General features: G+C 42.2%; 2 protein-coding genes across 3 annotated transcripts; both read right to left on the bottom strand.

The window, feature by feature from the left end:
* Positions 1-1,475: 1,475 nt before the first annotated feature.
* LOC133897715 (squamosa promoter-binding-like protein 18) lies at positions 1,476-6,319 on the bottom strand. Of its 2 annotated transcripts, none has more exons than XM_062338526.1 (3): positions 5,383-6,319; positions 2,753-2,883; positions 1,476-2,366 (listed from the first exon to the last, which is right to left on the bottom strand). In XM_062338526.1, the coding sequence occupies exons 1-3, from the start codon at positions 5,838-5,840 to the stop codon at positions 1,696-1,698; spliced, it is 1,260 nt and encodes a 419-aa protein (XP_062194510.1). In that variant the 5' UTR covers positions 5,841-6,319; the 3' UTR covers positions 1,476-1,695. The 2 variants fall into 2 exon arrangements, with proteins under 2 accessions (XP_062194510.1, XP_062194509.1); XM_062338525.1 differs by having other exon boundaries at positions 1,476-2,384; positions 5,383-6,318.
* Positions 6,320-13,073: 6,754 nt separating this feature from the next.
* LOC133897155 (meiosis-specific protein PAIR2-like) lies at positions 13,074-26,606 on the bottom strand. The gene is made up of 29 exons (XM_062337766.1): positions 26,589-26,606; positions 26,443-26,499; positions 24,499-24,595; positions 24,341-24,409; positions 23,942-24,031; positions 23,715-23,838; positions 23,208-23,277; positions 23,082-23,123; positions 22,788-22,916; positions 22,598-22,705; positions 22,393-22,435; positions 22,283-22,324; positions 21,983-22,107; positions 21,805-21,817; positions 21,621-21,691; positions 21,423-21,524; positions 21,206-21,356; positions 20,522-20,607; positions 20,323-20,377; positions 20,046-20,215; positions 19,822-19,941; positions 19,658-19,681; positions 17,610-17,794; positions 17,231-17,357; positions 16,675-17,053; positions 16,522-16,580; positions 15,577-15,613; positions 15,056-15,426; positions 13,074-13,428 (listed from the first exon to the last, which is right to left on the bottom strand). Exons 1-29 carry the CDS (start codon positions 26,589-26,591, stop codon positions 13,174-13,176), a joined length of 3,204 nt encoding a protein of 1,067 aa, XP_062193750.1. The 5' UTR covers positions 26,592-26,606; the 3' UTR covers positions 13,074-13,173.
* Positions 26,607-27,494: the final 888 nt, after the last annotated feature.

The following is a 27,494-nucleotide window of genomic DNA, read 5'->3' as shown; positions in this document are numbered from 1 at the left end:
GATTACATGCTCTCTTACCTCGCAAGTCGCAAATTCGCAATGCGTGCATGTCGCACTCGTAACGTCATGCCTGGAGCCAGGAATTCAAACTTTTTCTCCACCGGCCGATCGATACTACGAGGCACGGTCAATAATATAACGCCTTCTGACAAGGCCTCTTGGGTTTCATCCCACGTCATTATCGATCGACGTACCCCTACCTGCGACGATCCTCTGCAATTTCGTCCAAGACGCCAGTCAGACCTGACGGCGTCCGAAATTACACCGTCGCTGCAACAGCATGTAATCGAAGCCATTGACACCGACTCGACTCGACTCGCAGCTTTCAACAGACGTCCTTGTCAACACAACACCGGCTAGCCTGAGGAGAAGACGACGTGGTACCTTGCAATCTGAGAGCTGAAAACTGCTCCTTGGTCCGGAAAAAAAAAAGAGCTGAAAGCTGTGTGCTTTCTCAGTAAAGCGGGGATAAGAAGGGAAAAAAAATTGGCCCGACATATCCGGTTTACTTACGTCTATCAATAGATCTTGATAAGAATATAATGCTTATCAGTCTTTTATTTAAATTTTGTTTAAATTTATTTAATTATGTGCGGTATATCTAATATTTTTGATAAATCATATTTACCAGTGATATTTTATTTACCCGTTAAAATCTCTAGCGTCGCCTGTTGTTCAAAGAAGAGTATCCCAAACCCCATCCATCTGGGCCAGCGTCTTTTCTTGGCCCATCCGGCCCTAAACAACAGCTATTTGGCCCATAATATATAGGCCACAGCGATTCCACGCTGGGTCAATGAGCCCATGAGAGGCCTATTTCCCACCGGGCCAGCATTTACCCTGCAAGGCTACATAAAACAGCCTATCCCAAACATCCATTTTCTGTCACTGTAGTTTTTTTTAAAAAAAGAGAGTATTTAACCTAATTAGATGCAGTATTTACACTCACATTGCTAAGGGCCGTGCGTTACAATAAAAATATAAATTTCACGTAATAACATCAAATACAAACTCAATGTATGAAGATATATATATGTTATGAGAGCTCTACCAAACGAATACGTCGGAAGCGATATTGTAATTTGATATTTCAAATGAATTCAGAAAAAGAAGAGATTATCCGCTAATTTTTATCCTAATTTTTTTATTTTTTATAAGTAAAACAGGTCTTACATCGTAGCTAGTAACCAATCAAAAGGCTATAGAATGAGAGTGGATGAAAAAAATAGATAGATTATTCAAATTTTAGTAGTTTTTATTAGATAGTTTAAGAGTATGAAAAGGAATGACGTGAGAACTCATGTTTTATACCGTAAAGATAAATCCTTCCTGGAAAGAGAAATGCCAGTACTGCAAAGCAAGGCAACATGTTGCCTACCAACCGGCTGCAGATTTCTGCAGGTATTGATCTGGTGACCTGTTAGCTGACGAGCCTTAAGGACGACTACGACAACCCATCTCCAGGAAACAAGCAATGGGGCATAATGCCTAGATCAGTAAAATATTAAGACGACCTCGTGAAATTTGAACTAACTTTAAGCGAGGTTTATCAAAATGATGCAGGTAGGCAAAATGAAGAAAACAACAAAGGACAACGAGAGAAAAAAAAGGGAGGGAGCATAGAATGAACACAGAACTAACAGAAACTGATCACCACAGATGAGCACAAGTACAGCTCTACTGGTCACTGAGAAGCTACTGCCATGAGAAGGGGAGGGACGGGGACGTCCCGTCCGAGGAGCCCTCGCCGCCGACATGGAAGATGCCGTGGTAGTTCATCTCGTTGCCGTCGGAGCTCGGGACCAGGACGATGTTCAGCTGCTCGCTCTCCATGCTGGGGCAGGTGAACCCGCCTGCGCCGGCCGTAGGGACACCGCCGCTGGAGGCCTGGGAGCAGGCGAACCAGCTGGGAGAGCTGCCGAACTGCTGCAGGTTGGGGAAGAGGGGCTGCGCCATGGGGATGTGCTCGGTCGGCTGGACCATCCGGCTGACGTCGACGCTGGAGGAGTTGGCTGAGGATGACAGAAGAGAGAGAGCACAATCCGAGTCGAGGACGGGGGTGAGCCCGTCGGAGAAGATCTTGTTGCTGCTGCTGCTCTCGGGAGGCACGGCCACGGTCTTGAGGGGCTGACACACCGTCGTGGCTGCTTCGAGCGTCGCCGCGGCGCCTGTGCTGAAGCTCACTTGATCACCGTCCTGGAGGAAGGGGAAGCGCCGGCCTTCCTTGGAGTAAGTCGACGTGACGCCGGCGAAGTGTGGCCTGTTCCTGAGAATCTGGTGTGCGTAGTATGAACTGTCCTCGGATTTGATGACTCCAGACCAACTTGGCTCTGGTCTTGGAGCAGGGAAAGTCGAGAACCTTGCCCCTACACTCGAAAACAAGCCTAAATGGACGTCATGAAACAAGCGTGAAACTGCTCCTCAAATTTTGACAATGTAAAAGATTGAAATTGCAGCATTGCACAATTAATAAGTTAATTTGAATGTACAGGCCCCAGGTTCAAGATGCATTGTGCTCATGTCGCTACCGAAGCTATATTACTAAAGTTCAGTTTTACAGGCCAGATTTGATGAACAACCAGGGTTAAAAATATATAGAAGCATTTTGATGGGTTTAGGTATGCATTAATGTAATCTATAGTTCAAATTTCAGTTTCTAAATTTATCATATAGTTACGTATTTCAGCTATATCATAGTAGCATCTGACGGACTAACAGAAAAAGGTATTCACTGAACAAAAACGCAAAATACCTTGTTGGCTTGTCATAAAGCTCCCAGAGTTCATGGTATCTGGCTGTGGCTTCCTGCGACGTCGGTTGTGCCCATCCAGCCGCTTTCTACAGCTACGCTTAGCCTCATCAAACTCTGCAAGTAAGTGAAACCTAAAGAAACAAAAATCATGATAAGAAATCCAAACAATAGGGAAAATGAAAGGCAAGTCATACATATATGAAAGGAAGAGCTGCATACCCTTTCAAGCATTATTATTTAAGATTATTAATTGCTACCGTTTTTATTGACAAACCGACACAAAGCTGCTACATCAGGAAGTAGAAAGAAAATCAGAGCAAGCAAGTCGCACTATAATAGTATGATACTGACATGTTACAGAACAATGACGTACAGCACTGAGGATCAGAGAGAATTTCCATGAAAGTCAGCATATTTATGAATAAAACATCACGAGAATCAAGGAGAAACACAGATTAATCTCTCGGGAGTCAGAATTTCAGAATGCTATACTACAAGTTAATGCGCATAAATAATTCAAAGTGGGGCTGAAATGCCACTCATAACCAAAAAAGAAATATCCATATATTTTATCACTCAATATTCAATAATAGCACTTGCATGCCTTCAAAAATAAAAGTTCACAGCTGGACCACTCAGATTTTAGAGTGTCAGTTAACAAAATGGTTGCACGGGGCTTCATTTTAGATACAAAGTTATACACTCAGGACCTCACAAGCACAGAAAAGTAGTACAACTCCTGGTGGACAGATATATGGCAGTACAGCACCCTACCAGCTTGTTGGAACACTGAGGAGCACTTGATAAAGTCTGACAAGCAGCACGGTGACCTCATTGGAAAAGCGGCTTGGGCCCACTAGATATAAAAATTACAGAAGAAATAGGACAACTGACTCAAGGATAATATTTGCATTGACTAAAGGTACCAGACACAGAGGTGGTTGCTCAATATAGCTCAGACAGATAAAGGGCGCTACCACAACTGGATTATAGTTGAGCAGCCTAACTTAGCTTAGACAAGGATTTGGCTAGTATAGTATTACTGAGAAGTCAATGTTGGCGCATCAATTTTGTCCCACGCGTACGGGGATTCTCATCAGTTGAATCCATAACACTTATCTAACTGTGATCCAACCTGAGGTGCAAGTTACACAGATAGGGCCAAAACCAGTAAAAAGGATCAGAAATGGCTCACACAATAGCATATAAGAAAAGAACTTCAAAAAAATATATAATGTGCTTGGTGAGGGGAAACTGATAAGGCAATATAATTGATCCATTTTATGTAAAGGTGACATTAATTTGAACTAACTTTTAAAATTTCACAGGCTATCGGGTTGGTTACTAAGACAAAATGGCTCCACCAATATGTATTATGCAGAAAAGATCAAAAGTTAACAGTCTCTCAAATAGCAATTTTTTAGGTCCCAGCATATATATCGATAAAGAGTAGCTCGTGGACAGAAGCAAGGCAGATGTGGTAGGCCAGTTTCTGCCAAAAAATAAATAAACCCGGCCTTATGTTCAACGGCATCTTTTAGCATCAAGAGCCCCACACAACAAATACTGTTGCCCGCAAGAATCCACCAGAAAAACGCAATAACCATATGGATCTCATTGCTAATTCAGAATGGAAAGGTCCTTAGAAAAAGGAGATAGGCAATAATGTCAAAGATGGGGCTTAGTATCATGCAGGATTCCAGGGTACTGCTTAGATTTGAAAGGAATTCTTCTCGAAGCAAAAAAATGCACAAATCCTAAAGCACCTACAGTAAAGAGTAAACAATTCGGTTGGAAAGATCAGCTTCTCAGCCCCATGTTTGTTTCAACATTTGTGCATTTTTCTTTTGTACTAGACCATAGAAGAGTTTCCATTTGCCTAATTTTATGACAAGGAATTTCTCTGTCAATGATATTCAAAATACACAAGTTCCAATTCATCAATTTTAAATCAAAACATTGAAAAAAGAAAGCTATCCAGGATTCAGGTGACGTGAAGATGCAGCAACTGCCACAAGAAAGATGACTCCGCCTGATCTTTAGCACATGAAGTGCTTCCTCACTTTTGCCGGGTAATAATTCTTACTGATGGGTTAGAAAGTTAGTATGCATAAGTAGAAAAGGAGAAGGTGTTAATTCAAGTAATACAGGTTGTCGAGCTAAAGCGAAGCAGGGAAAAACCTGGGGTACGTTCATATGAAAAGGCTGAAAAGGTAGAGCCAGGAAAAGTAAAGCTGTGCATCATTGAAACAAGACAGGCAGATATATGTTCACTTCACCTCACCCCTACTGATTACACCATCTGTGGCTGGGAATGGGAACAAATGAGGCGAAAAAAGTGAAAGTCACGGCCAAGGAAAGAACTGATTTGGCATTTTCACTTTTAACAATGGGAATAATCAGCAGTAAAAAGGAAAAGATGTGAAAAAATGATTTGATGTCAATCAGTCGGTTCTTGATTTCCAACAATTTCCAGTGCAACAATTCAAGCAATGATCTTTTCACCACAACGAGGTCCATGCGATTGCGGCGAGGTTTAGCAAATTTAAAGCAATGTCGCGACTGAACTGAATTGAGAATTGTAAGAACTGACGTCAATAGAAATTGGATAGCCTTGTATTATTCTATACCTGCTGCACTGTTGGCAGAAGCGCATCTCACGGCCGGCGACGACGACGACGGGCGTCTTGGAGTGCGCCTCGCAGACCTTGTGCCGGCGGTGGTAGTCGCGGCACTTGCTCAGGTCGGCATTGCAGCCGTCCACCGCGCACGACGGGCACTGCGCACCGCCGGCGCCGCCAGGTCCCGAGCGCGGGCGCTTCATCGGGCTCGCCGACGACACAGCGGCCCCAGCCGACACCGGCGCCACCGGGCCTTTCGCTGCCGGCTCCTTCATCCCGTCCGCCGCGCCGAACTCGCCCAGCCCGCCGAGCTTGAGGTCGACCGAGCACTCCGCCCGGCTCGTCGCCCCGCGCGCCGCCGCCGCCGCGGTCGCGGTGGGCGCGGAGGCGGCGGGGATGGCCTGCACGGCGTCGTGCTCCAGCTCGGCCAGGTCCCAAGAAACCGGCATCTTGAGATCCCAATCCATGAAACTCGGCAGCTCAAGCTCCACTGTTTCCTGGCCACTGCAGTGCTAGCCACCGCCTGCCCGTGCTCGAGCTCTCTCTCCGCTCCCTCTCACTTTCACGGTCAGGCCACTGGCTCGGCCGGTTTGTTCTCTACCCCCGTCCCTCTCATCCTCTACGCCATGCCGCGAGGAGGGTGGCAACAAGCCACCAAAGAATTATTGCCCGGGCACCACCGCGCACAGAAGCGAACAAATCAAGCACGGGAACAGGGCAAACGCCACAGATCAGCAGGGAGCCAGCGCAGTATCCTGATATGAAGGAGAGAGAAAGTGCCTGTGCAGAGAGGGATGAGCTGATGAAGGAGCGAGTGAAATGGATTATGCTCAGAGACAGCACCACAACAACAACAATACCAAGGCGGCCACCAGGGAGCTACTCAGTACTTGCTTGCAGAGGCAAAGTGCAGGTGTGTGTGGAGTGTGGACTGTGGAGGTCTATCAGCTAGGGTCGGTTTGTTTTTGGCTTCGAAATGTGACTTTTAATTTTTACAATAAAAGCTAAAATAAATAGATCGTTTTTTGCTATAGCTTTTTTACAATTTGCTTATTAAATTATGGGAATCAAAAAGTTATTTTTCTGAATTTTTCATAATTCAGCTTTTTACAATTCAACTTTTTATACTTTGTAATCTACAAATTGATTTTCAGAATACTCAGCTAAAATAAACAGATGCATAGTAACTAAATAAGTGAAGCAAGGCCTCACTTGAGGGTGTGGATATAATATATGCCATATTATATTAATGTTTTTTTTCCATTCTGTATAAGATTTTGTTTGTTGCATAGCATTGCCTTGCTTGCAACCATTGTATCAGGTCATCGATCCCTGACACGGATTCTAAAGGGGCAAAGTGCAGGTGCGTCAGTGCGTGTGGACTGTGGAGGGCTATCAGCTAGGGTCGGTTTGTTTTTGGCTTCTGACTGTGACTTTTAATTTTTACAATGAAAATTGAAATAAATAGATAGTTTTTTTATAGCTTTTTACAATTTACTTATTAAATTGTAGGAATCAAAAAGTTTGTTTCCCTTTAACTTTTTACAATTCAACTTTTTATACTTTATAATCTACAATCTGATTTTCAGAATACTCAGCTGAAATAAACAAACTGAAATCAATCTCGTGTGAATATAATATATGCTATATTATATTAATATTTGTTTTCCATTCTGTATAAGATTTTGTTTGTTGCGTAGCATTGCCTTGCTTGCAACCATTCTATCAGGTCATCGATCCCTGACACGGATTCTAAAGGGGCAATGAATGATGGGGGGTGGGGGCAGCAGCGCCAGGGCCATGTTCATCCTTTAGCACCACCATGGAGCCCTTGTGCTGCAATTATTGGGGAGGGGTTGGTTTGGTTGGGGGCTTTGACCCTTGCCATTGAGAGGCATTACTTGCTTGGCTTCTTGTTAGCAAGGTTTGGTGAGTGGGGGATGGGTTTATCAAATTAGCATCAGTGAGGAGCTGCAGTAGAGCAGATTGGTGTTTCTTGCTTGGACAACAGTCTTTACTGTGTTTTTACTGGGGATTGTGATTGCGGTTGTAAACTCTTGTTGATGTTTCTGTTAGGTATGATTGTGAATTTTCTATTCTTAAATAGTCTATAGGATTTGGACTGATCGAAAAGTGATGTTTGTTTCTTTTTAAGAAAGTCATATGTTCAAATTGTGATCGAACTTATGGAACTTACGAATGGTCTATTATATGTTACTTATTGTAAAACATGTAAAATATGTCAATACTATTTTTTTAATCTTAGTTGTTTTTTTAAGTCCTCTCCTCTGGAACTCTAAATGTTTTGCATGATGCATAGAAAATTAGAAACGCATCAGACTCATTGGACTTTCGGCTCGTTTGGAATATAGGAAATATTTGTATTCCTGTTTCGAATGCAATTTTTTCACGACGATGGTTTATTTCCTACTATATCAAAAGAAATCCCATTAATGGGGTTTAAACTGTTTCTTGGGAAATTCCGTACCCAATTATGCCCTCATCGTGCATCTCGTTCACTCAGGTGTGAAGTTCCAAGCACCATGTCAGGATTGTACAAGTGCTTGTTGTTGGGTTAATCTGTTGGTTGACTTAATGCTTCTTCATGTCTGATAGCTAGTTTCATGCCAAATGCGTGTACTTGATGTCCAAACAATATTTTGAGAGAATTTTTCGACCTGCATAGACAAGAAATATTCTATTGCCTTTGACACTTCTTCCCTTGTCAGAGATTAGGACATTTAATAATATCTTATTGACAAAGGTCACAAAACTACTAACTACGTGTGTAGACCACACAATCTGACTCCATATAAAAACTCTCTGAGCAAAGTTGCACTTGAACACTAGTTTAATAATTCTTTAGTAATCCTCCTCAGTTCAAGATACTGCTAGCAATGTTCCAAGTTCCAACAGCATCTCTCCAGATCCCTGATCCCTTAAAGAAAAGAGAGGGTTGGTCCATGGTCCATTTCTCCATCACAAGTACACAGTTTTTTAATCAACCTTGTATATCATTAGCTTATGTATTGGCTCCACCTATGAAAGCACTGCATCCTGACTCCTGAGAATGTGGTGATTTTGTAAACTGAAACACTTTTGTGGGTGCATGGAAGGGAATCTGTGGCAGCCTGACCTGTGGCCCACAAGGACATGGGGCTGGTTTGTTTGTTTGCTCCTTTTAGGAGTTCTTGACTTCTTGTATATGTAGGATCAATGGCTCTAGAAAAAGAAAAGAATGTAGGGATGATAGGTGAAAGATTGCACTACCATGATAGGGCATCATGTGGCCTTTATTTTTCAAAACATGGAGGAGGAAAGGAGTGATATGTTATATGATGTTTCCTTCTTTGCCCCTTTGTCCTTTTTTGTTTTCTATTTTGCTTTGTGCATTACTAGTATTATTAATTAGTATTATGCCACAACAGCGTACAATTATGAAAAAAAATATCACTAGAAAGTCACGAGCTTTTTAAAAGAGTACGTTTGGTTGGTGCCTTCACACCTAAGTTTGCAATACCTAATGTTAGCAAAGTACGGCTTGTCGTAAAAAGTATAGTAAAAAAAAAAATAGCTACAAGTGTGACAAAGTTAGTTAAAAAATTAAGTAAATGATGTGTAAGACTAGATGACTAATAAAGAGTAGCTTATTATAGTTGTGACAGTCAACCAAATAACCGACTAAAATCTATAGCGTGACTAAATTTAGACGTGACAAATTTAGATGCAAATCAAAAGCACCCGAAGTATTATAGTCTGATAGATAAGGTACGTCTCAACCAATTGCACTTTATAATACATCTCCACCGATGACCACTCCCTCGACTGTAAACTTACCAATTCCATCTAGTGGGTTGCAATTCGAACGAGATCGCAATCATCAGTTTCCGGCCAAAATCAAACACGATTCCGTGCATGTGTTTCACGCAAGGCTTTCAGCATCGACGAATGTCGTCGCCTCCATTTTTGTTTTTCATTTGGTCGTCGCCTCCAAATGACCAGTGCTTTTGACATTTCTCTCGAGCTTTTGGATTTTGACACATTATTCGTGATGTGCTCATATACCACACAGTTGCGATTTCGCACGTCTTTGACGAGCTAGCTGAACAAGTACGTACAGCGTGGTAGCAGGCAAAGCTGATTGGCTTGTCCAGAAACGCATGCATGCATTGACACAAGCAACAGCCGATTGCCACACGTGTGAAGCTAATGCCGATCGTCAAGGCGTGACTGTGATCAACTGTTCACTGTTAGACCATCAATTTCTGTGTTGTGAACGACCATGAGATTGCAATTATCATCGTGCATGGGCGAAACAAGCAACTGAACCGCCAAAATCGATCAACGCAGCTATACAAAATGAAATGAATCATGGGCAACTGAAGAACGATTTTATTCTAAAACTTGCACGAAATATAACAGTAGCAGCAGGGACGGATCTTCAGAGACGCGGGGCTCGAGCCACTGTACTCCCTTGTGCTCTGCAAAGAGGAAGGAGAGATAGGAAGTAGAAGACATAAGAAGAGGGAGAGTAAGAAGAAGATGAGCTCGCTAGCCGTCCACCTTGCGTCCGTCGCTAGCTGCAGCAAATTAAAGCACTCTAGTTTCACACCAAAAGTAATTTGCATGCATGTACTTTTTGCTCGAGAAAATACAAGCAACTCCTTTCTTGTTGGGTAAAATATGTTCAATCTCAATTTCACCAGACGGGTAAAAATAATCACATGCTTGCCGTGTCTTGGTAGTAATTTTAGAGGAAGTTTTTTTTCTTCTTCTGGCGCGAGGGTAACAGTAATCAGAAAGCATGGTGGTGGTAGCTAGCTAGCAGCGTACGACTGCGGATGAAATGAATACGAAACCACATGCGTCTCCTTCTTACCCCGGCCCCGTGTAACTCAAAAAAAAAAAAAAAAAAAAACAACACATGCGTTGTTGCATCGAGTGGCAGGAAATATGGCGGGCAAGTGGGATCCGAATTCATCAATGGACTGTTGGATTGCCTCCCGCTGTGCAGGAGCCAGACGTCTACTGTGCGCCTTCAATGTGCCAATCGATCGGTGATGGATGGATCATGGATGGAGGGGAGGGGAGGGGAGGACCACAAAACAAGCTGCTACAGTGGTGTGGACGATGAGAGAGAGGTTGAGATATAACTGTAGCGAAGAAAATGAGAACAGGTTCATAATGTATAGGTGCAGGGACGAAGTTGGATGAAATATATTAGAATGGTGGGTAGCTACAGGGTAAATCAAAATTATTTGTATCGTTTAGGTTAAGTTTTCACTGTAGTACACTATTATTATTTCGATTCTAATTTTGCCACTGTATAGGTATAGTGTAGCTAAGATATTTTCCACATGCCTCACCCATGAGATTTACGTGCTTTCTTTCTGAAGTTCCTATTTTACATACGCGAGACCACGGCGTCTCTTTCGTAGTCTTTTTTTAACATCAAACCCTCTTTCCAAAATCTTCTAGAAATCTTTTGACGTTGTGTGAGACCGAAGGCTCAAGCCCCCCGACCGATCCCCTCTTCCGCAGTCTCACGTCCCCGCATTCTTGTTTTCCAACGCCGCCACTCAAACCGGGAAAAACTCTTTTCACACGATGATAAACGATTGCACATAGTTTTCCTCGAACCGTCGTTATCAGGATCCACATCTCGATGGCAGACCGGGACGTTCACCGTGTGTTCGGGCCGCCCGCAAACCACCCAGCAGGGCTAGCATGCCACCTTTTTCACCTTGCTAGCCGGCGACGACGGCGACCGGATCGACCGCGCGCCCGGCGCGTTACGTCGTCGGGGTGGGGGTCTCTCACGTAGCGATCAATCTTTTGTCGCCGTCGCCGTCTTCCACAGCAGGGGACGCCATCGCAGCGTCGATCCCCGCGCGTGCGGCGCCTGCCGAAACAGTGCGTGCGACGGCGACGGCTCGGCCGGTCGCTGTCGGGGCACATCGCGTGCTTGGAAATTTTGCGAGAACGACGAGGGAAGAGGGGGCTTTTATGTGGATCACCAACTGGTGGTTGCTCTGCAATTCGAGGGGCGCGCCGGTTTGCTGGTTGATGCCTGCTGCCATGGATTTCTCTCTTCCTTCGTGCTGGATGCTAAGAGTATGCATCATGGATTTCTCTCTTCCTTCGTGCTGGATGCTAAGAGCATGAACAGTAATATGATTGGAGAATGTGTTTATGGAAAAAAAGTTGGATATTTTTCTCAACTGCAGTAGGATGAGTGTTTAGACAGAGGACAAATGCTTACTTAAGCACAACTGTTTCTATTAGTGCTAACAAAATAATTAATCATATTTAAGCACCTATAATCTTTATACAATTTTATGTAAATACTTTACGCTATCTTTTGTTAAACACCAAGCCTGCTCTTAAAAAAAAACTATACTGGGAGGTGCATGTTTGGTAGACAAAAACTAGTGTCCAGTGGCGGAGCCACGTTATGGTGTGTGGGTGCACCGGCACCCTCTCCGATCCAAAAACGCTGCTAATTATAGCTAGCTTGAACAGTAATTTACTGTTCATACGATCAGCGGTAAGGGCCGTGCACCCCCTGGTATGGCTGCTGGCTTCGCCCCTGCTAGTGTCAACGAAAACTGTGTCAAATATGGTGATGTGATCATGTGAAGTTTACGCACCGTACATAATTAGGACGCAGGATGATTTGCCGTTGTGAACGCGTGGCGCAAAATTCTCTTTCCGTCCATACAAGTTCCAAACTAGGCCTGATCATTACCCGCAAAGAAAAAAAAAAGATAAGAAACACTAGGCTGATCATTTGTTTTGCTTTACTTTTTTTCCCCTTCGATGAGAAGTTTCTTGTAGCTCTCACGTCTACTGTGCTTCCTGCAGCGACTTCTAGGGCCGGCCACGAATGTGTGCCAGAGAGCTCACGCCGAGTCACTGCGTGCACCTGTGCACGCTGGCAAACGAACAACACAAGCAAAAAGACAACGGACGGCGACTTGTCCTACCGTGCCGACAGCCGGTCTCTCTGTCCGGTACTTCGTGGTTGCATAGGCATCCTTACTGTGAGACTCGAGTTCGTTTACAGTTACAGGCAACATTGACATCGTGCAGGAAAAGAATAATCATTCGCTACGGTGACGGCTATCAGCGATCCTTCCCGTCTGGATGACTTGCAATTGGTTCTTTCGATCGATCAAAGAGCTACAGGCCAATCGCAAACACTGATCATCTAACCAGCAAAAAATCATTTGACTGCATTACAAAGCGCACGGACCATAAATCATCTGGCAAGCAAGTCCAGTAAAACCCAGTCACTTTCTCTCCAATCGTGCCAAACGGGGAACAAAACAGGAACGCAAAGGAGACGGCTATCCAAGTCAATTTCTGGTACCAATCATCAACAGTCACTTATCCACGTTCCAAGATTCCTCTGTCAGGAAAATCCAATCACTGGTGATTGCTGTCATCAGTGAACCAGATGCACGTCACCAAGGCAGGAACGGTCTAGCAGCCACATTGTTGGACGCACAAGGCACTGACCAATATTCTACGAAGACTACATAGGTCTATATTTTTGGAGAACTTCTGTGTTTTTTTTTTTAATTTTAAGCCTCTCTACTAGGACGAAGAGTAGCATCTGTTCGTATGCGCGCGCACCCCTCACTCAACACACATCTGTTCACACCTTACATACACGTCTAGATCTACAACTACGCACAGCTAAAAAGTCACATTGATAGTTAAAACTAACCAAGACTCCGCACATAATAAGCACATCACATTACACTTCGACACCATACGTGAGAGAACAAAATTATTCTAATGACAAGCCCCGATACAAACGTCGAGAGTCAAACTCCCAACCCGGCTACTCGCCCACTGCGAGGAACCACCGCGCTCGCGTGAACTTCTGGGTTGAGGACAATACATCATGGCGAGAAATAGTGCCTCTCTTATCAATATCTGCTTAGGATTCCGCATAGTCAGCCCGTATATGACCTTCCAGCCATGGGCAGACATGGAAGCGATCGGCTGTGCCCTAGCAGCTCTTCTGCACAGACACATGACATCCATCTGCAAGTGCCAAACAGTGAGCAGAAAGTAAGGAACAGCTGCTCCAATCATTTCCATAACTCCTGCAACTAGTATAGTAGAGGTACTAGTAACCAATATCACATTGATTGCTGACGACATTGAATTGCGTGTTCGAAAGTTGCTGCAGCGTTTCTATTGATGGAAAGCAAAGGCAGGAGTTCATCTGTTAATGGCAAATGTAGATTTCTGAAACGGTTCGGTGAAACATGTGATTTCCAAGTCTTTGATGTGCAAGTTAAGAGTTTAGATTAGGGATCAAAACAAGATGGATATTTCCCACCCGTCTGAAGACTTCCAAAATAAATATAGGATGTAACAATAGCTATCCAATACTCTCTCTCTCTCTATATATATTCAAATTCAAGAAATAAAATAAAATAAGATACATGATAACTAGTATCTATCCAAAGTAACTTAATGTTAGATGTTACAAGAAAACCTATTATGTTTTCATATAAAAACATGATAATATACAAGTAGATTGTGACACATCCGTAAACATATAATATTGAGTACTCGATTTGATTACATCCTTATACTATTTAATGTGTTGTGAGAGGATACAAATAAAATTAAAAAATTTCATCTATCCGACTAACTCACAGCTTGTGGTACTATTCATTCCAACTCTGATTTTTTTTTAAAAAAATATAGGACATGATACAGGATGAATAAATAATTATCCAACACTATTCATATCCGACTCTTATATAAAAAATGAGATAGAATATAAGATAAGTCATATCCGTCCATATTCGATCTGATTTCATCCCTAATTTACTATCCTTTACCATTACAAATAGATTCGTACCATTAACATTTGGCAAGGGCAGTACATCTGTTTACTGTTCCAGAACGCTGTCGAGTTGTTCAGCTTTATCATAAGCTACACGCTGCAAGAGGAAAGTCAAATAATGGTATGTAATACATTCAAACAAATAATCAGAAACGCAGTAAATAAAGAAAAGTAAATGACCGCGTACGCATTGTGAAGGCTGACATCCCAACGGTTACAGGAAAAACACCAAGGGGATAAATTCTCACAAGATAAATCCTGATTTCGCGAGTAGTTGTTTCATCATTAATTCATTATTGAAGCAGCTATATCTCGCTGCATATGCGTTCCATATAGCCTTCTAGCTTATGCCCACACGATACTTCAAATTGCTTTATAACTAAACCAAGGTGGAATGGCTGATCTAACTAAATAGTCGATACTGGCAAATCAGAATTCTCTTTTGCATAACAAGCACAAGGCCAAAAACTAACATGATGATTAATGTTTCTCCTCCCATCAGGAAGCAGGTGAAATAAAAAAATACAAAAATAGTAAAGCGGCTAGAGCAACCTGTGCTGCTATAAAGATTGTAACTTAACACCGAATAAAGGAAATGTCACTATTTCAAGCTGTCAACAGGATAACTGAGTTATTGCATACACATAAGGTGGTAGAATATGGTAGAATACCCAAAAGCACATTATATAGTCTCAATGTTGTAAAGGCTGAAAAATGACAGCCAGTCACAAACTATTTGCTAACAGCTAACAAGAAACACAAAGTTGAGGTGATTGAGTTAAATATGGAGAAGTGAGAAATCAAATTTACCATCCGTTTGCTGATATATGGTTTTATCTCCAAGGATAACTCATGGTTACCCTTCCTGTCATGAAGCTTATGGTTTTTCTCAAATTCTTTCTTTGATTCCTTTCTTGTGCCAGATTGCCAGACGCCACCAAAATTAGGGAGCCAACTAGAATCAGATGTTTCTGGAACAATTTCGCCTCGCTTCTGCATTTCCATTTCAGCTCTTCTTCTTTCTGCCCATGCAGCACCAACCCGCTTTGGGTTGAGTTTCCTTGATTTCCCTTTCCGAGAAGAAGGAAGACTACATTTGCTGAGTGACAAACTCTTTGGATCATGCTCGCTAGCTTCTAACCAAGGAGGAGGAGCACCAGTATGCACATTTGCTTTTGAACCTAAAAATAAATGATGTTGTCTCAGAATTCTCGTAAGGACCAAAATAAATCACTTCCACTTGCTAAAGTTGCCAAAAAAATCGCACTCAGACTAGTAATTGCTTGGACAAATTTCACAGGACAAAATAAAATAGCGAATGCATCCAATACCATTGTTCAAATATCCTCCAGAGTGGTTTTGTTGAATCTGCAAAGATAACATTTGTGTATCAATCAAGCAAACAATTATGCATACAGGAGGAGAAAACAAAACGAAAAGCTAGACCATTAGGATATATGGAATTTTGTGTCAAAGTCTTACAAACAATATTGCTTCTTTTAGGATACAGGAACTTCTAAAAACTAACAAAAGAAACCCTTTCTTCGTAAAAGGATATTTGTTATCATTCTGAAACTACAAAACCACAATGCTGTGCAAGATTTGCTAATGTAGTGACAGCATTTCCAATTGACACATTCATAAACCTTGAATATAGTGGACCATCTATGCATAACATAGCTAATTCATGAACCAACTGAGATCGTAATCTGTTACTTAGGAAGGTAAAAAGATTTTTTTTTTTCAGATATGGGGAACAGTGCAAGGAAATGGGTAAATGACTAAAGGAAACCAGTCCGAACAGAAATTGAATGCCATTTGTGTGCTGTACTCCAATACCGTAATGTGAAGACAAAATATAAATTATACACTACAGCAGTAACTAAGTAACTAGTTGACATAAACAAGACCAAAAACAGAACATAGACAGCAAACTGAGGAAATCCTACATGGACGAGAAACTCAAATCAGATGCTAAAGAAAACTGCTTGAATTTGTATGGCATATTCCCTTTGTTTCGAGATACCTTAATGGTGCAAGCTCCTGCTTCCCACAACATTTAATAAGGTTACCTTTTCTTTTGTGTAAATGGAAAGCACTCTTTGCAATTGTTCTTTTTAGATAAAAACTCTTTTCAATTGCTATGAGTATTTAAAATATCTGAACAAAGAACAACAGTAATGTAGAAGCATCAAATGATTGTTTGTCATATTTTCACTGGATTTATGTGTTGCTTGACGCATAGACGTGTCCATGTGCACGTGATACATACTTACATGTACAGAACAAGAAATTGACGGGTTTGGGCCATTTCTGATGATAGTAGATTGATGACCTAAAAAGGAAATATGATAAGCCAAGTACCAACCAAGCAACATAATCATACATAAAAGAAGCCAATAATCGTGCAATAATTTTGACGCTCTTACCTTCCATTTCAGGATCAGTACTATGGGACCAGTTTGTGGTCAGCACACCCTGCTGCTCATGTGCTGCGGCCAATCCCCAAGGTGTGATGGGCAGCCCAACAGTTCCATGTGGAGCAGAATAAAGAACACTTCCAGAACCGGAAGCTCCATGACACGCTGTACTAATAGGGTGATATGCCCCATTGGTAGGACTTTGTAAAGGCGTAACAACATAAGATGCAGAATTACTAAAAGATGGTATATTGGTTTTTGCAAAACTATCCAAATTGTCAGAGGTAGATTCATTTTGGATATCTTTCATCAGCCCCAGAGATGCTCCAACCAGACCTTGAGTCCCTTTCTTTGCTCCTGTACTCAAGGATTCACAGCCTTTTTCCCACTGAAATTAGGAAAATCAGAATAAGCAGGAACTGTAACATCTCATTCTACCAGGGGTCCAGGGCACAAACTAATACACTCAACAACATACCTAAATAGACCCTTGGACATGACTGTAATGAAAAAAAGGACAGCATGTAATTCCTACAGCAGAAAAAATTGAAAGCATAAGACACACCTTAGCAAGCTCGTCCTCTGAAATCCTAAGTGAATCCGCCTGATCCGTCCCTCCCCGGTGCTTCCACAGGAAATCCTTCACGCCCTTCAGGTGCTCATCGCTTGCCAGATGGTAAATCGCATTGCTACTGCAGTAGAAGAAAACCGAAGTTAACTTTTCCTCCTACACTCACAATGGATACAGTACTCCGGAAACCCCAATATGATTCCAACGCCGTACTAAACTATTGATCCTAATGTACTACAGTTCAACCTACAAGTGTTCAGTTGCATGTTCTATAGGGCGATCCACGTTCGATGCAACCGGAACCGACCAGCACTTATAAACTCAAACCGAAACCCTAGGAGTACGGGGACGAGAAGTAGTAGTCAGCAAGTACCAAGAGGAGCGGCTGTCGAGGTCGACGAGGTCCGTGGAGCAGAAGGGGCACCACAGGCCAGGCCGCCGCGGCGGGGAGGTGGCGCCGAGGAAGGCGCAGCGGAGGTCGGAGAGCTTGGAGCGGAAGCGGGAGAGCGTGGCGGCGAGCGCGGCCCGGTGCGCGGGGAAGTAGCGGTGGCGGCGGCCCTGGTCGTGGTTGCGGCGGCACAGCTCGCAGAACTCGAACCCACCGGCGGCGGCGGCGCCGGGCGGCGGGTTTGCCCGCTTTTGCGGCATCGCGTGGTCGCGGCGGCTCCCGCGTTTTGTGCGCGTGAATGCTTGGCTGGGTTTCGCCGCTGCAGACGACGAGGGAGCGGCCGGTTCGCGAAATCGGGCCCGGTCCGCTCGGACGATCCGCTTGGCGCACGCTGAACCGGCGCGCAAACGAACGAACTTTCCACAGCACCGTTCAGATTTCTAAATCCAGAGGGAAAAAATCGTTCGAAACGAGTTTACTACTAGCACAAGGTCTGATGCGTGCTTTGTTTCCCTACGAGAAATACCGCAATTGTGCTGTGTTTTGGTATTGACTACAAATTCCAAAGGCATGTCGTAGAGATTTCAAAAAATATATAGCGTGCGCACTGCACTATTATGCACAGCGCAGGCCAACTCGACCACCAGAAGGATCTGTGTGACGCTGCTGTGCCTTTTGACGAGCACCCTGCCGCCTAAAAAACATTAGCACGAATCAGATGAGAGATGGCAGTAGGCCAACGGAGAACGAGCTATGGTACAATTGCCGGCGGTGCACGGCAACGAACAACCAAAGTGTGTTTATTTGTTTAAATCTCTTTTAGTCTAACTCGATAAATATGTATAATGTTAAAAAAATATGTTTGTTTGCTCATATATATTATTCTATTCTGATCAAATAGAAATAAATATGCAGTATTATTCTATCTGACATCTTAACTTATGTAGGTGGGCTTATTATCAGTGAAAAAAACTTTTTTATATGATTAATCAATCATAATCTTCATGCTTGTATTTGCTTATGTAATTTTAAATTTAATCAATCAAATAAAAAATCAACTCAACATGTATAGATAAATAAAAAAATCTTCTTTTTAACCTATATTAATATTAAGGCTACCAGCGCTATACAACTCAGCTAAAAGAAACCGCGGTGAAACGCAAAGCCAGCTAGCCACCCAATCTACCGGAAGCTCCGCGACTCGGGAGTCGGGACCAGCCAACAGCCCCATTGCTTCAGGAGGCGTGACCACCGCGACGGCAATAACTGGGATACGGACAACAACGAGGCCCCAAACGATTCAACACAAGCGTCGGTCGAGCAGGTAGCTCAGGTGTACCACAACACAAGCACATGGGGGAATTAAGGCGCAATCACGATGATCCATGGAGAGCCGTATCAATGCCTCTGATCCTCATCAACAGGGAAAGAGAAGATCACCGAGCCGGTCCCCTCAGAAAGCTTGCACCATACGGCAGCATCACTGTGCGCGTGAACAGTGCTCGGTGGAAAGGCCTGCCAACAAAGGGAAAGCTCAGCTGCTGAGCTGCAGCGTGAGGTTGAACAGATCCAACAAACACAAGGGCATCCAACTAACAAAGGGACCATCGGTGAATGGTCACATCTCATTTCAAGTTCCTAACGGTGTGTTTGTCACTGACAATCCCAACTGAAACAACAGCATAGCCAGATGAACACGGGAACATAACTCTCTCGCTTACGGAGCATAGGAACAGAACAAGAATCTACGTCTGCTGGGGGTGCTCTTTCTATCTGCTCAAGTCTAAGCAACCCAACTGGGGTACGAACTTCTTCGCCTGAACAACGGAACATAGGAACATCACTCTCTACCTTACTAAGCATAGGAACAAGAATCTACATCTGCCCTGAGTGCTGTAGTTATCTATCTGCACGAGTTTAAGCATCTGAACTTGGATATGTACTTCTTTCGCCTGAACGACGAGGTTAGCTGCTCCTGTTACTTCCACTCCACCTCACTGAACAGTCTGAAATTGAGAGTTTAGGCGCTTGACATACTGGAGTATCGGCTCCTTCACCTGCGGCATTTTCATGGAAATTTACAGTTCAGTATTCATGCAATAGCAGTGATGTAGGCTCTAAGATGAGCATATAGATCTCGATAGGCTTGATTTATGCATGACGCAAGTTCGTTTCAGCGAAGAAACATCGAGTTTACCATGCTAGCCTTCCTGGATCTCTTGTCCTGTGTAGATTGCATCTCAACGGCACCGGTTAGGGACTTTCTGATTCTCTGTCCAAGCACTCCACTCTCCAGGGAACAAACAGGTGCAGCTGGCTGCAAGAAAGTATTAGTCAATCACCGTCAAATCTATGACCAGGACCGTAAGACTCTCAGCTGTAACAATTATTGACTACTGGGAGATTAGGCTGTGGCTATACCTCGCGCAAACTTGTAGGGGTCCTGCTCGGATCCTTATCCATTGCCGGAGCGTCTTGCCCGCTCTGCATGGATACATTCTGCTGCAGCTCTGGTAGCTCCCGAGTACGGGTAAGGTCAGATCCGATTGAGTGGAGGCAACCCATTGTGGAGCCATCTCTCATTTCATGGCCTGTCAAAAGATCATTTGGACAACAGCATGATGCCGCCAGAGCAATGCCAAATCTGTTGTTAAAGTAACATGGATATGCGTATTACTCTTAGTCTGTTACCACCTACCACTCAGAACGTCTTTGCGCCCAATCTCAGCGTGCTCTGCATTGGTATCGATGACCTGTATAGTGTAACAAGACTGTGAGTTCATCATGAATACAGTGAGTTCATCATGAATACATGACTGAATGGTAGAACGACGCCGCAAGGAATAGTTGGTGCTTCAAGTCATAGGGAAGTCATATAGAAATAAATGATGTGATACCATTTGTTCGGCTCCACTGCCTTCCAGTATCTTTTTTATCTCAAGGAGCTTTCTGTTAGTGGCTTCAGAATGAATGACAGCTTTGCCTATCTCATACAACAATATTTAATTAAAATTAGACAATTTCACATGTGGTTAATGGGTATTACAGTAAAATAGCATAGCAGTAGAATATACCATTTTGCTAACTGATTTTAAGCGTTTAGTATTACTTTTATCACATTGTATGCGGGACTACGAAATGACAAGATCAACCATCCTAACAGTCATTAGCTTCCGATAAATCAAGTTGCAACTCCTGAAGCATGAGGTGAATAGGGGATGTATATTTCTAAAGTTCCACATACAAGTCTGCTTCAGATAATCTACCTCAAGGGAATTTGTTCAACAATACTTCAAATAATGCAAGTGATTACCGTGCATAAAGTGATCGTTTGAGTTTGAGTTGTATATCTTTGTAGAAAATGGGACTAGGTAAGCAAAGATAAGGCTATCTGTTGTTAATCTTAGCATGTGCAGAAAGAAATTTTCGCTAAGGTAACTCATGAGTTCCGAGCTCCTGTAACTCAAGTCATTTCCCATTCCATGGCTGCATAACTTCACCAGTAAACAACATAATAGACAAGACACCTAGAGAAAGATTAGAAGGCATTTCAGACTTTGTGTATAGATTCAGTTAGTTACCCAATCTTCGGTTGGTTGAATTCTTCACATATCCGTCTTGCACCATTTTTTCAATTAACTTTCGGACCGTATTCTGGCTGGCTTCTCCATCCAGCTTGCCTTGAAGTTTAGCTATTGTCACATAATTCATGGGAAGTGCATGGTACAATGCCTGTAAATATGATATTATATCAGAAGTTGGCATACATAAACAAGTCAAGGGTAAGACAATTTTCACCTTCATATACATTAAATCACCACCGTTGGTTTTGGTTCCTTCAGTAGGTGACACATTTTGCATGACCTCTTTCTTTATATGTGGTGTTCTGGGATCAGCAGCCTGAAAACGTTCAAATATCTAGTTAGTGAGTAGCTTTTTTGCAATGAGGCGAGGAACAGTATAGCAATGATAAACAAAGCAGTTCATCAGGTTGACCTTGTTAACAGTATAACCATCCTTGCTTGCCCTGGATAGTACACCATATTTAAGTAGCTTCACCATAATATCTGAAAAGCGAGCCATTAGTCTAGTAATTCAAGACTTAGTGAGAGTGAAGAAGGAATGCCTGAATTTTGTACGATCAATCTGATGAGCACACAAAACTCTTTTCCTGCATTACCTTCAACCAATTCCTGCAAAATATTCAGCAAGAGGTTGTCAACAACAAGCCATGCAACTCGTTAGTTCATCAAGGCACAGCTTGTTTTACATGCAGTGGTGCACTATAACAAGCTTGTCACTTGCTTAGGAATCTGTCACAGAAAACTTGCAGTATATAGATTAGCAGCAAGAATTACCATTGATATGTCAGGGAAGTTAGAAGCAACATCTGAAACATTAATAGTTCCAATGTCTCTTGAGCATATCCACTCTCTTACTTGGGCAGCAAGTTCTTCTTCATGAGCAGCATCCTGAGTATCATCTGTAAACAGAGAAAGCCAGAAGAGAAAATATGTACAGATATTTCAAGAAAAGAACAAATGCAATTCAGAATTGCCTAAGACATATGAATGAATTAGTAAACTGATGTAGTATGGCTCTCTATTCAAAGAGTAAATATATGCATTGGCAAATGAAGCTTCACAGACCAAATATACCTTCTGAGATTGTACCAGTATTTTGTCCTTTGCAATTTCCATCTATAAAAACAGTTATATGAGCTCCAAAAACAGCAAACACAACAAGAACATCATTGAAGAAATATTACCATTAGGAGCAACAATGTAACGGTCTGCTTCAGATGGCCGAACCTAATACAATTAATGACTACGTCAGGCAGCACTTTGGATAAGAATATGAAAGTTGCGTAGATATGAAGTATTGTGTATTAACAGTAGCAACACACTAGAGTGCATATTAGGGCCATGCTACTAAAACTGATCCTAAATTATATAATATTTTTTTATCTTTACCTCAGTGTCAGAAAAGTCATCATCTTGGTCAGACTCATTATCCAAGCTCATGCCATCATCTCCACTATTAACATTGTTATCATCGCATGGGTCAAGGACACTCTTGACCTGCATAAAAGAACAAACTGTGAGAAGCAACATCTTCAATAAAAAACTATGTCGAAAGTCCTTCTGGCTTAATCTGCTTTACCTTCAAAGCTAGCACAAGATGCTTGCTGTTGACATTCCCTACTTCCATCTTCAAGGGGTTCTTGTTCCATATATTTATGGCCTCATTGTCAGCACAAAACTTAAAATAAGGAGGCTCATAATCCTCAGGCTGCCAACATGGAAAAACTGTGTTAAATTTCTACCAACAAATTCAAATAGAACAAGAGAATTTCTTTCCTTATATGTTGAGAACAAAGAAGAAGGTTATCTGTAGTGGCAGCTCCCAAGTATCAATATGGTTAAATAAATAAACAGAACGAAAGGTGTTACTCACCGTGACATCATCATAGTACAGCAGTTTCATCAGAATGGTTCGCTGAACACAAACAAACCACAGCATCAGCTCAGCACAATCCAATAGTAAGTTAGTACACAAATTACAGAATATGAGAAAAAATACCTCCTCTGGCATTTCGTCCAAGGTCCTCATAAGTGAAACCAGCGTTCTGATCATCTTGCAAGCAGAGCTCCTGGAAAAAAAACATGACCATGTCAGGATATGACCATCATAGGTAACGATGGTTTCTTTCCCACCTAATAGGCACATCGGATAAACAAACAGAAAACCATGAAGTGATATGCAGGATGCATGAAAGCGCCATTCTACAAGGATGACAACCTCAAACCTTCAATACTACAATTTTGTAAGCCAAGTCAAAGGATAAATGCATTCATCTTAGTAAAGACTTGTGTAGTTTTATCACAGCCAACCGATAGATATTTAAACCTATGTACCTAGGAATTTTCAGCACGTTCTTACACAAAGAAAAACAGAATACTGAATTGTTTTGAGTCCTAAGTTTTTGCTACCAACTTCTTTCAATCATAACATTCTGAATGCAACACTACTATTGTACCAAGACTGCAACTTCATGTAAAAAAATCGACATCCAAGGTAAGAAAGAACCTCATCTGATCAGGAGTTACTTCTGCAGCATTTGACTTGAATGTAGTGCTGCTCTTTTTGCTCCCTGTGCGGCTCATGTTCATCTCAACTTCCTCAGTACTAGTGTTGGGGTAGCTAAATGAGACTGCATGGAAACATTGACACATAATAAGAAAATGTGTGACATATGAACCCCAATCCAACTTAATATGCTACAAGTTAGCCAGATTACACAAGGTGAAACTTACAGGCATACTCCTCAATCATAGGGCCTTCCTCCTCACAGATACAAAAGAGAAGGGTCTTGAGATACTTCTTTTGTAATGCGTCGTAGACACCTAAAATTTTGATTCCAAATGTTGATCAAATAAACAAATTAGAAAAATATTTTCACACATACTACCTCTGTTCCAAAATAGATCTGTTCTAGAACACATATCAGTAGAATTTTCATCAAAAGTACTTTGATATTCTTATTGTAATTTGCTCATGTACAGTTAGAAAAATAATGACCAAAGATGTGTGTCTGAGACCATGTTGATGTCCAAACCAAGTAAAATACAACAAAGAGTTTTTTAGAACTCAAAAGAGATAAGTAGTAATCATAAAACAGTAAATTCATTGAATGAGCTCAGGACATGTTTCACCTTTCTCCATCCAATCGATCAGCCTCCTCGATTCATCATCCATCGGCATCAGCTTCTTAATCTTCATCTCTGCAGCAATAAAGGGCGTTTGAGGTGATTCACATCAGCTGTATATTTTGGATGTAGAAACTGGGTTTGACGTTCTAGCCAATTCTGACCTAGTGCCGGAACCGACTTGTCATTGAAGTACTTCTCAGGGAATAGGCCTCTGATGTAGCTGATGTTGTATATGGCAATCCGGAGCAAGTTCCTTGTCTGTTTGATAAAAGTAACACAGCTTTTATTAAAAAAAATCTATACAAAAAGCATGCATGCTATGTAATGATTTCATCAAACCGGATAGAAATTGAGATAAATAGTTTGATATTTAAGCAATTTTAGGCCCATCAACTGATCACAAATTGGGGGCACTGACAAAAAACACTAAGAATGGACCATAATGTTCACCAAAAAACATCACATGAGTTGTGTCTTCCAATAGTGAACACAGATTGAGCGAAGTACAAGAGACTTGTTCTGTTCAAACGGATGTTACTATAGAGAATTTCAACATGTAAAGGTGAACTAATGCACTGAGTCATGTGATATAAATTGTGCTCTAATGATTCAGAGCATTATGTAATTGCAATTATTAGCATCATACATTCAGATTGCTAACAAAATTAAATAAATAGAAAGCAAAACTTTCTAGGCAAAATGCAACCGATCGCATATACAAACAGCTATAGGAGAAGGCAAGCAAGAGTTATCTTATTGGGAATAAACTACCCAGTTTTTCAAGGAAACTTCTGTAACAAAACAAGCATCCTGCAAATTACTTTTATGACTGTGGTCCTGCAAATAAGTCACTCTCTGATTTTGCAAAAGCACGCTAAGAAAGGCTTCATAAGCTCATACAATTCCCACAGGCACGTCATAGAATTCAAAATCCGTAGAATAGCACAAGGCAACAACCAATTAGAAACTGTAGAAGAAGCGTTTCTGATCTCAAAAACATAGATACCTACTGGAACCATGTGCACTGGTACTGTCCAACTAAAATTCAAATAAAAGTTGTGTTGCTGTTCAAAGCAAATTCAGAAATAGGCAAGCCAATAGACATTGATGTGTCTCCCTTCCGCATGCAAGGTGAAAAAGCTACATACCAAACCTGCTCCACAAACTTCAGAAATTAAGCACGATGAGAGACTAAACTAATCAACAACAACTGAGTGAGAATACAATTAAATGACGATTTCTAGATGCTCCTGCAGAAATGGTTTGTGGCCACTGGAAGGAGTAATTTCTCCAAAAATAATTGAAGCGACGAGAAAGGTTGTATGCAAACCAATCTGATAGAGACTTAGGACGTACGTATCCACGCTCCAGCCCTATCAAATCTAAACGCAAATCAACTGTCCCGTATGCATTCGCAACAACCAAGTCGATACAATTACCGACTCCCAAATCCCAATGTTGGGAATCGCAGAAATCAACCAGACAAGTAGAAAAACAACACGATGGGATCGGTTCAAGCTCTAGCAATTGGAAACCGCAGAAATCAGACCACAAACCACGAGAAGTTCCGCATTAATGTTACGCGAAATCGAGTGAACCTAGTAGATAACCCTCCCTGGAGTGAGGCTTCAAAACGGCAAAGAAAATCGAGCAAGCACGCAGCGCGAAAAACACCTACCAAATCCATGCGTAACAGCGAAGCAGTCAATCTGACCAGCCCAAACTTATCGACACATTCGAGAGTGCTTCGCGGAGAGAACTAGGAACCAACTCGATTTGATCGATCCAGAAGCTAATGATGCTTCGAACCATCGGAAGCAGAAACTAGCCAAGAGACCCCAAAACCCCACCGCTCAAGCACCAAATGCGTTCGAATCCACACATTAAACCGGTAAAATCCTCAAATCACCGACGAAATCCACAAATAAAACTCGCAACGGCAAACCAACTCGATACCCGAGCCCCACGATGTTCGAATCAAGCCCAAATTGAACCAACAAGCTCGCGATCAAACCCTCGCGTCAAACCCGATTCGACCGGAGCGGAGCCGCCCGAAACCACTCGAATCGCACGGAATCCAAGCGGAGAAGGGCGAGGGAACTTACTAGAAGCAGCGAATCCTGTTCCGTGATCTCTGCCTCCTTCGTCTTCTGAGCCATCACCTGCACCGGAACGGCACAACCACGCTCAGCGCGCGCGCACACACCTACAAGCGCAGGCTTGCGAAGCACGAGGTAGATTGAGAGCTCACCATTTTGCCTCCGCGTTGTGTGCGCGGCGCGCGTGTGCGAGGGAGAGGGAGTGGGGAGAGGGTGGTAATGGTGCGGGATTTGGAGTACTTATAGCAAAGGAATTCAAATCCTCTCACTTCACCTGACGGGGTCTGTAGTTCTTTGCTGTAGCAAGCGTTACTGTAGATAAAATTATTATGTACAAAATACTATATCATTATTGTGCCATCAAATCCAATCTATCCATCTCAGATTCAACGGTTCATAATGATTTGAAGTCATCTCTTAAGTCAAATCTCTCACTTGACTGACAGTTTTGTAGTCATTTACTGTAGCACGTGCTACTGTAGGTAAAGTTATTATCCACAAAATATTGTATCGTTATTGACCATCAAATTTGATCCCTCCATTTTAAATTTAACGGTTCACAACCATTTGAAGTCATATGTGAAGTTAGAGATTTTTTCTGTTTATTTTTTATTTGAATTTTGAATTCCGGAAACATGCGTGGTTTGGAATTTTTAATCTGTGGCGGGATCTTCCCATTTTGCATTTGATTCCACTGCACCAGCCAAAAACTTTGGTTAACTCGTATTACCCATCAATGCATAATGTGATCCTAAAACCTTCCGTTAGCTCACTTTATCTAACAATTTGTGATGCAATAACTCACTTATTCAAATATCCATGAATCCATATCTAGTTACACATTTCAAATATTGACAAATGTAATATTTTATACTCAAGATATCTAATAATCAACGTTAGCCCATATCAACTACGTATTAGTAAACGTTTACTCCCTTTCGCAAAAAAGAAGTTAGCATTAACACGATGAAGTTTGTTGTTCTCAACACCAACTAGCCACATGTAGTTCTGTTTGGTTAGCGGAAAAAAGGCTAGAAGCTGGGTGATCTTGGTTCTCC

The sequence above is a fragment of the Phragmites australis genome, chromosome 17 (assembly GCF_958298935.1).
Source record: "Phragmites australis chromosome 17, lpPhrAust1.1, whole genome shotgun sequence".
NCBI classification, from domain to species: domain Eukaryota; kingdom Viridiplantae; phylum Streptophyta; class Magnoliopsida; order Poales; family Poaceae; genus Phragmites; species Phragmites australis.
Note: the sequence above shows the minus strand (reverse complement) of the source record. Positions and strands in the feature narration are given on the sequence as shown.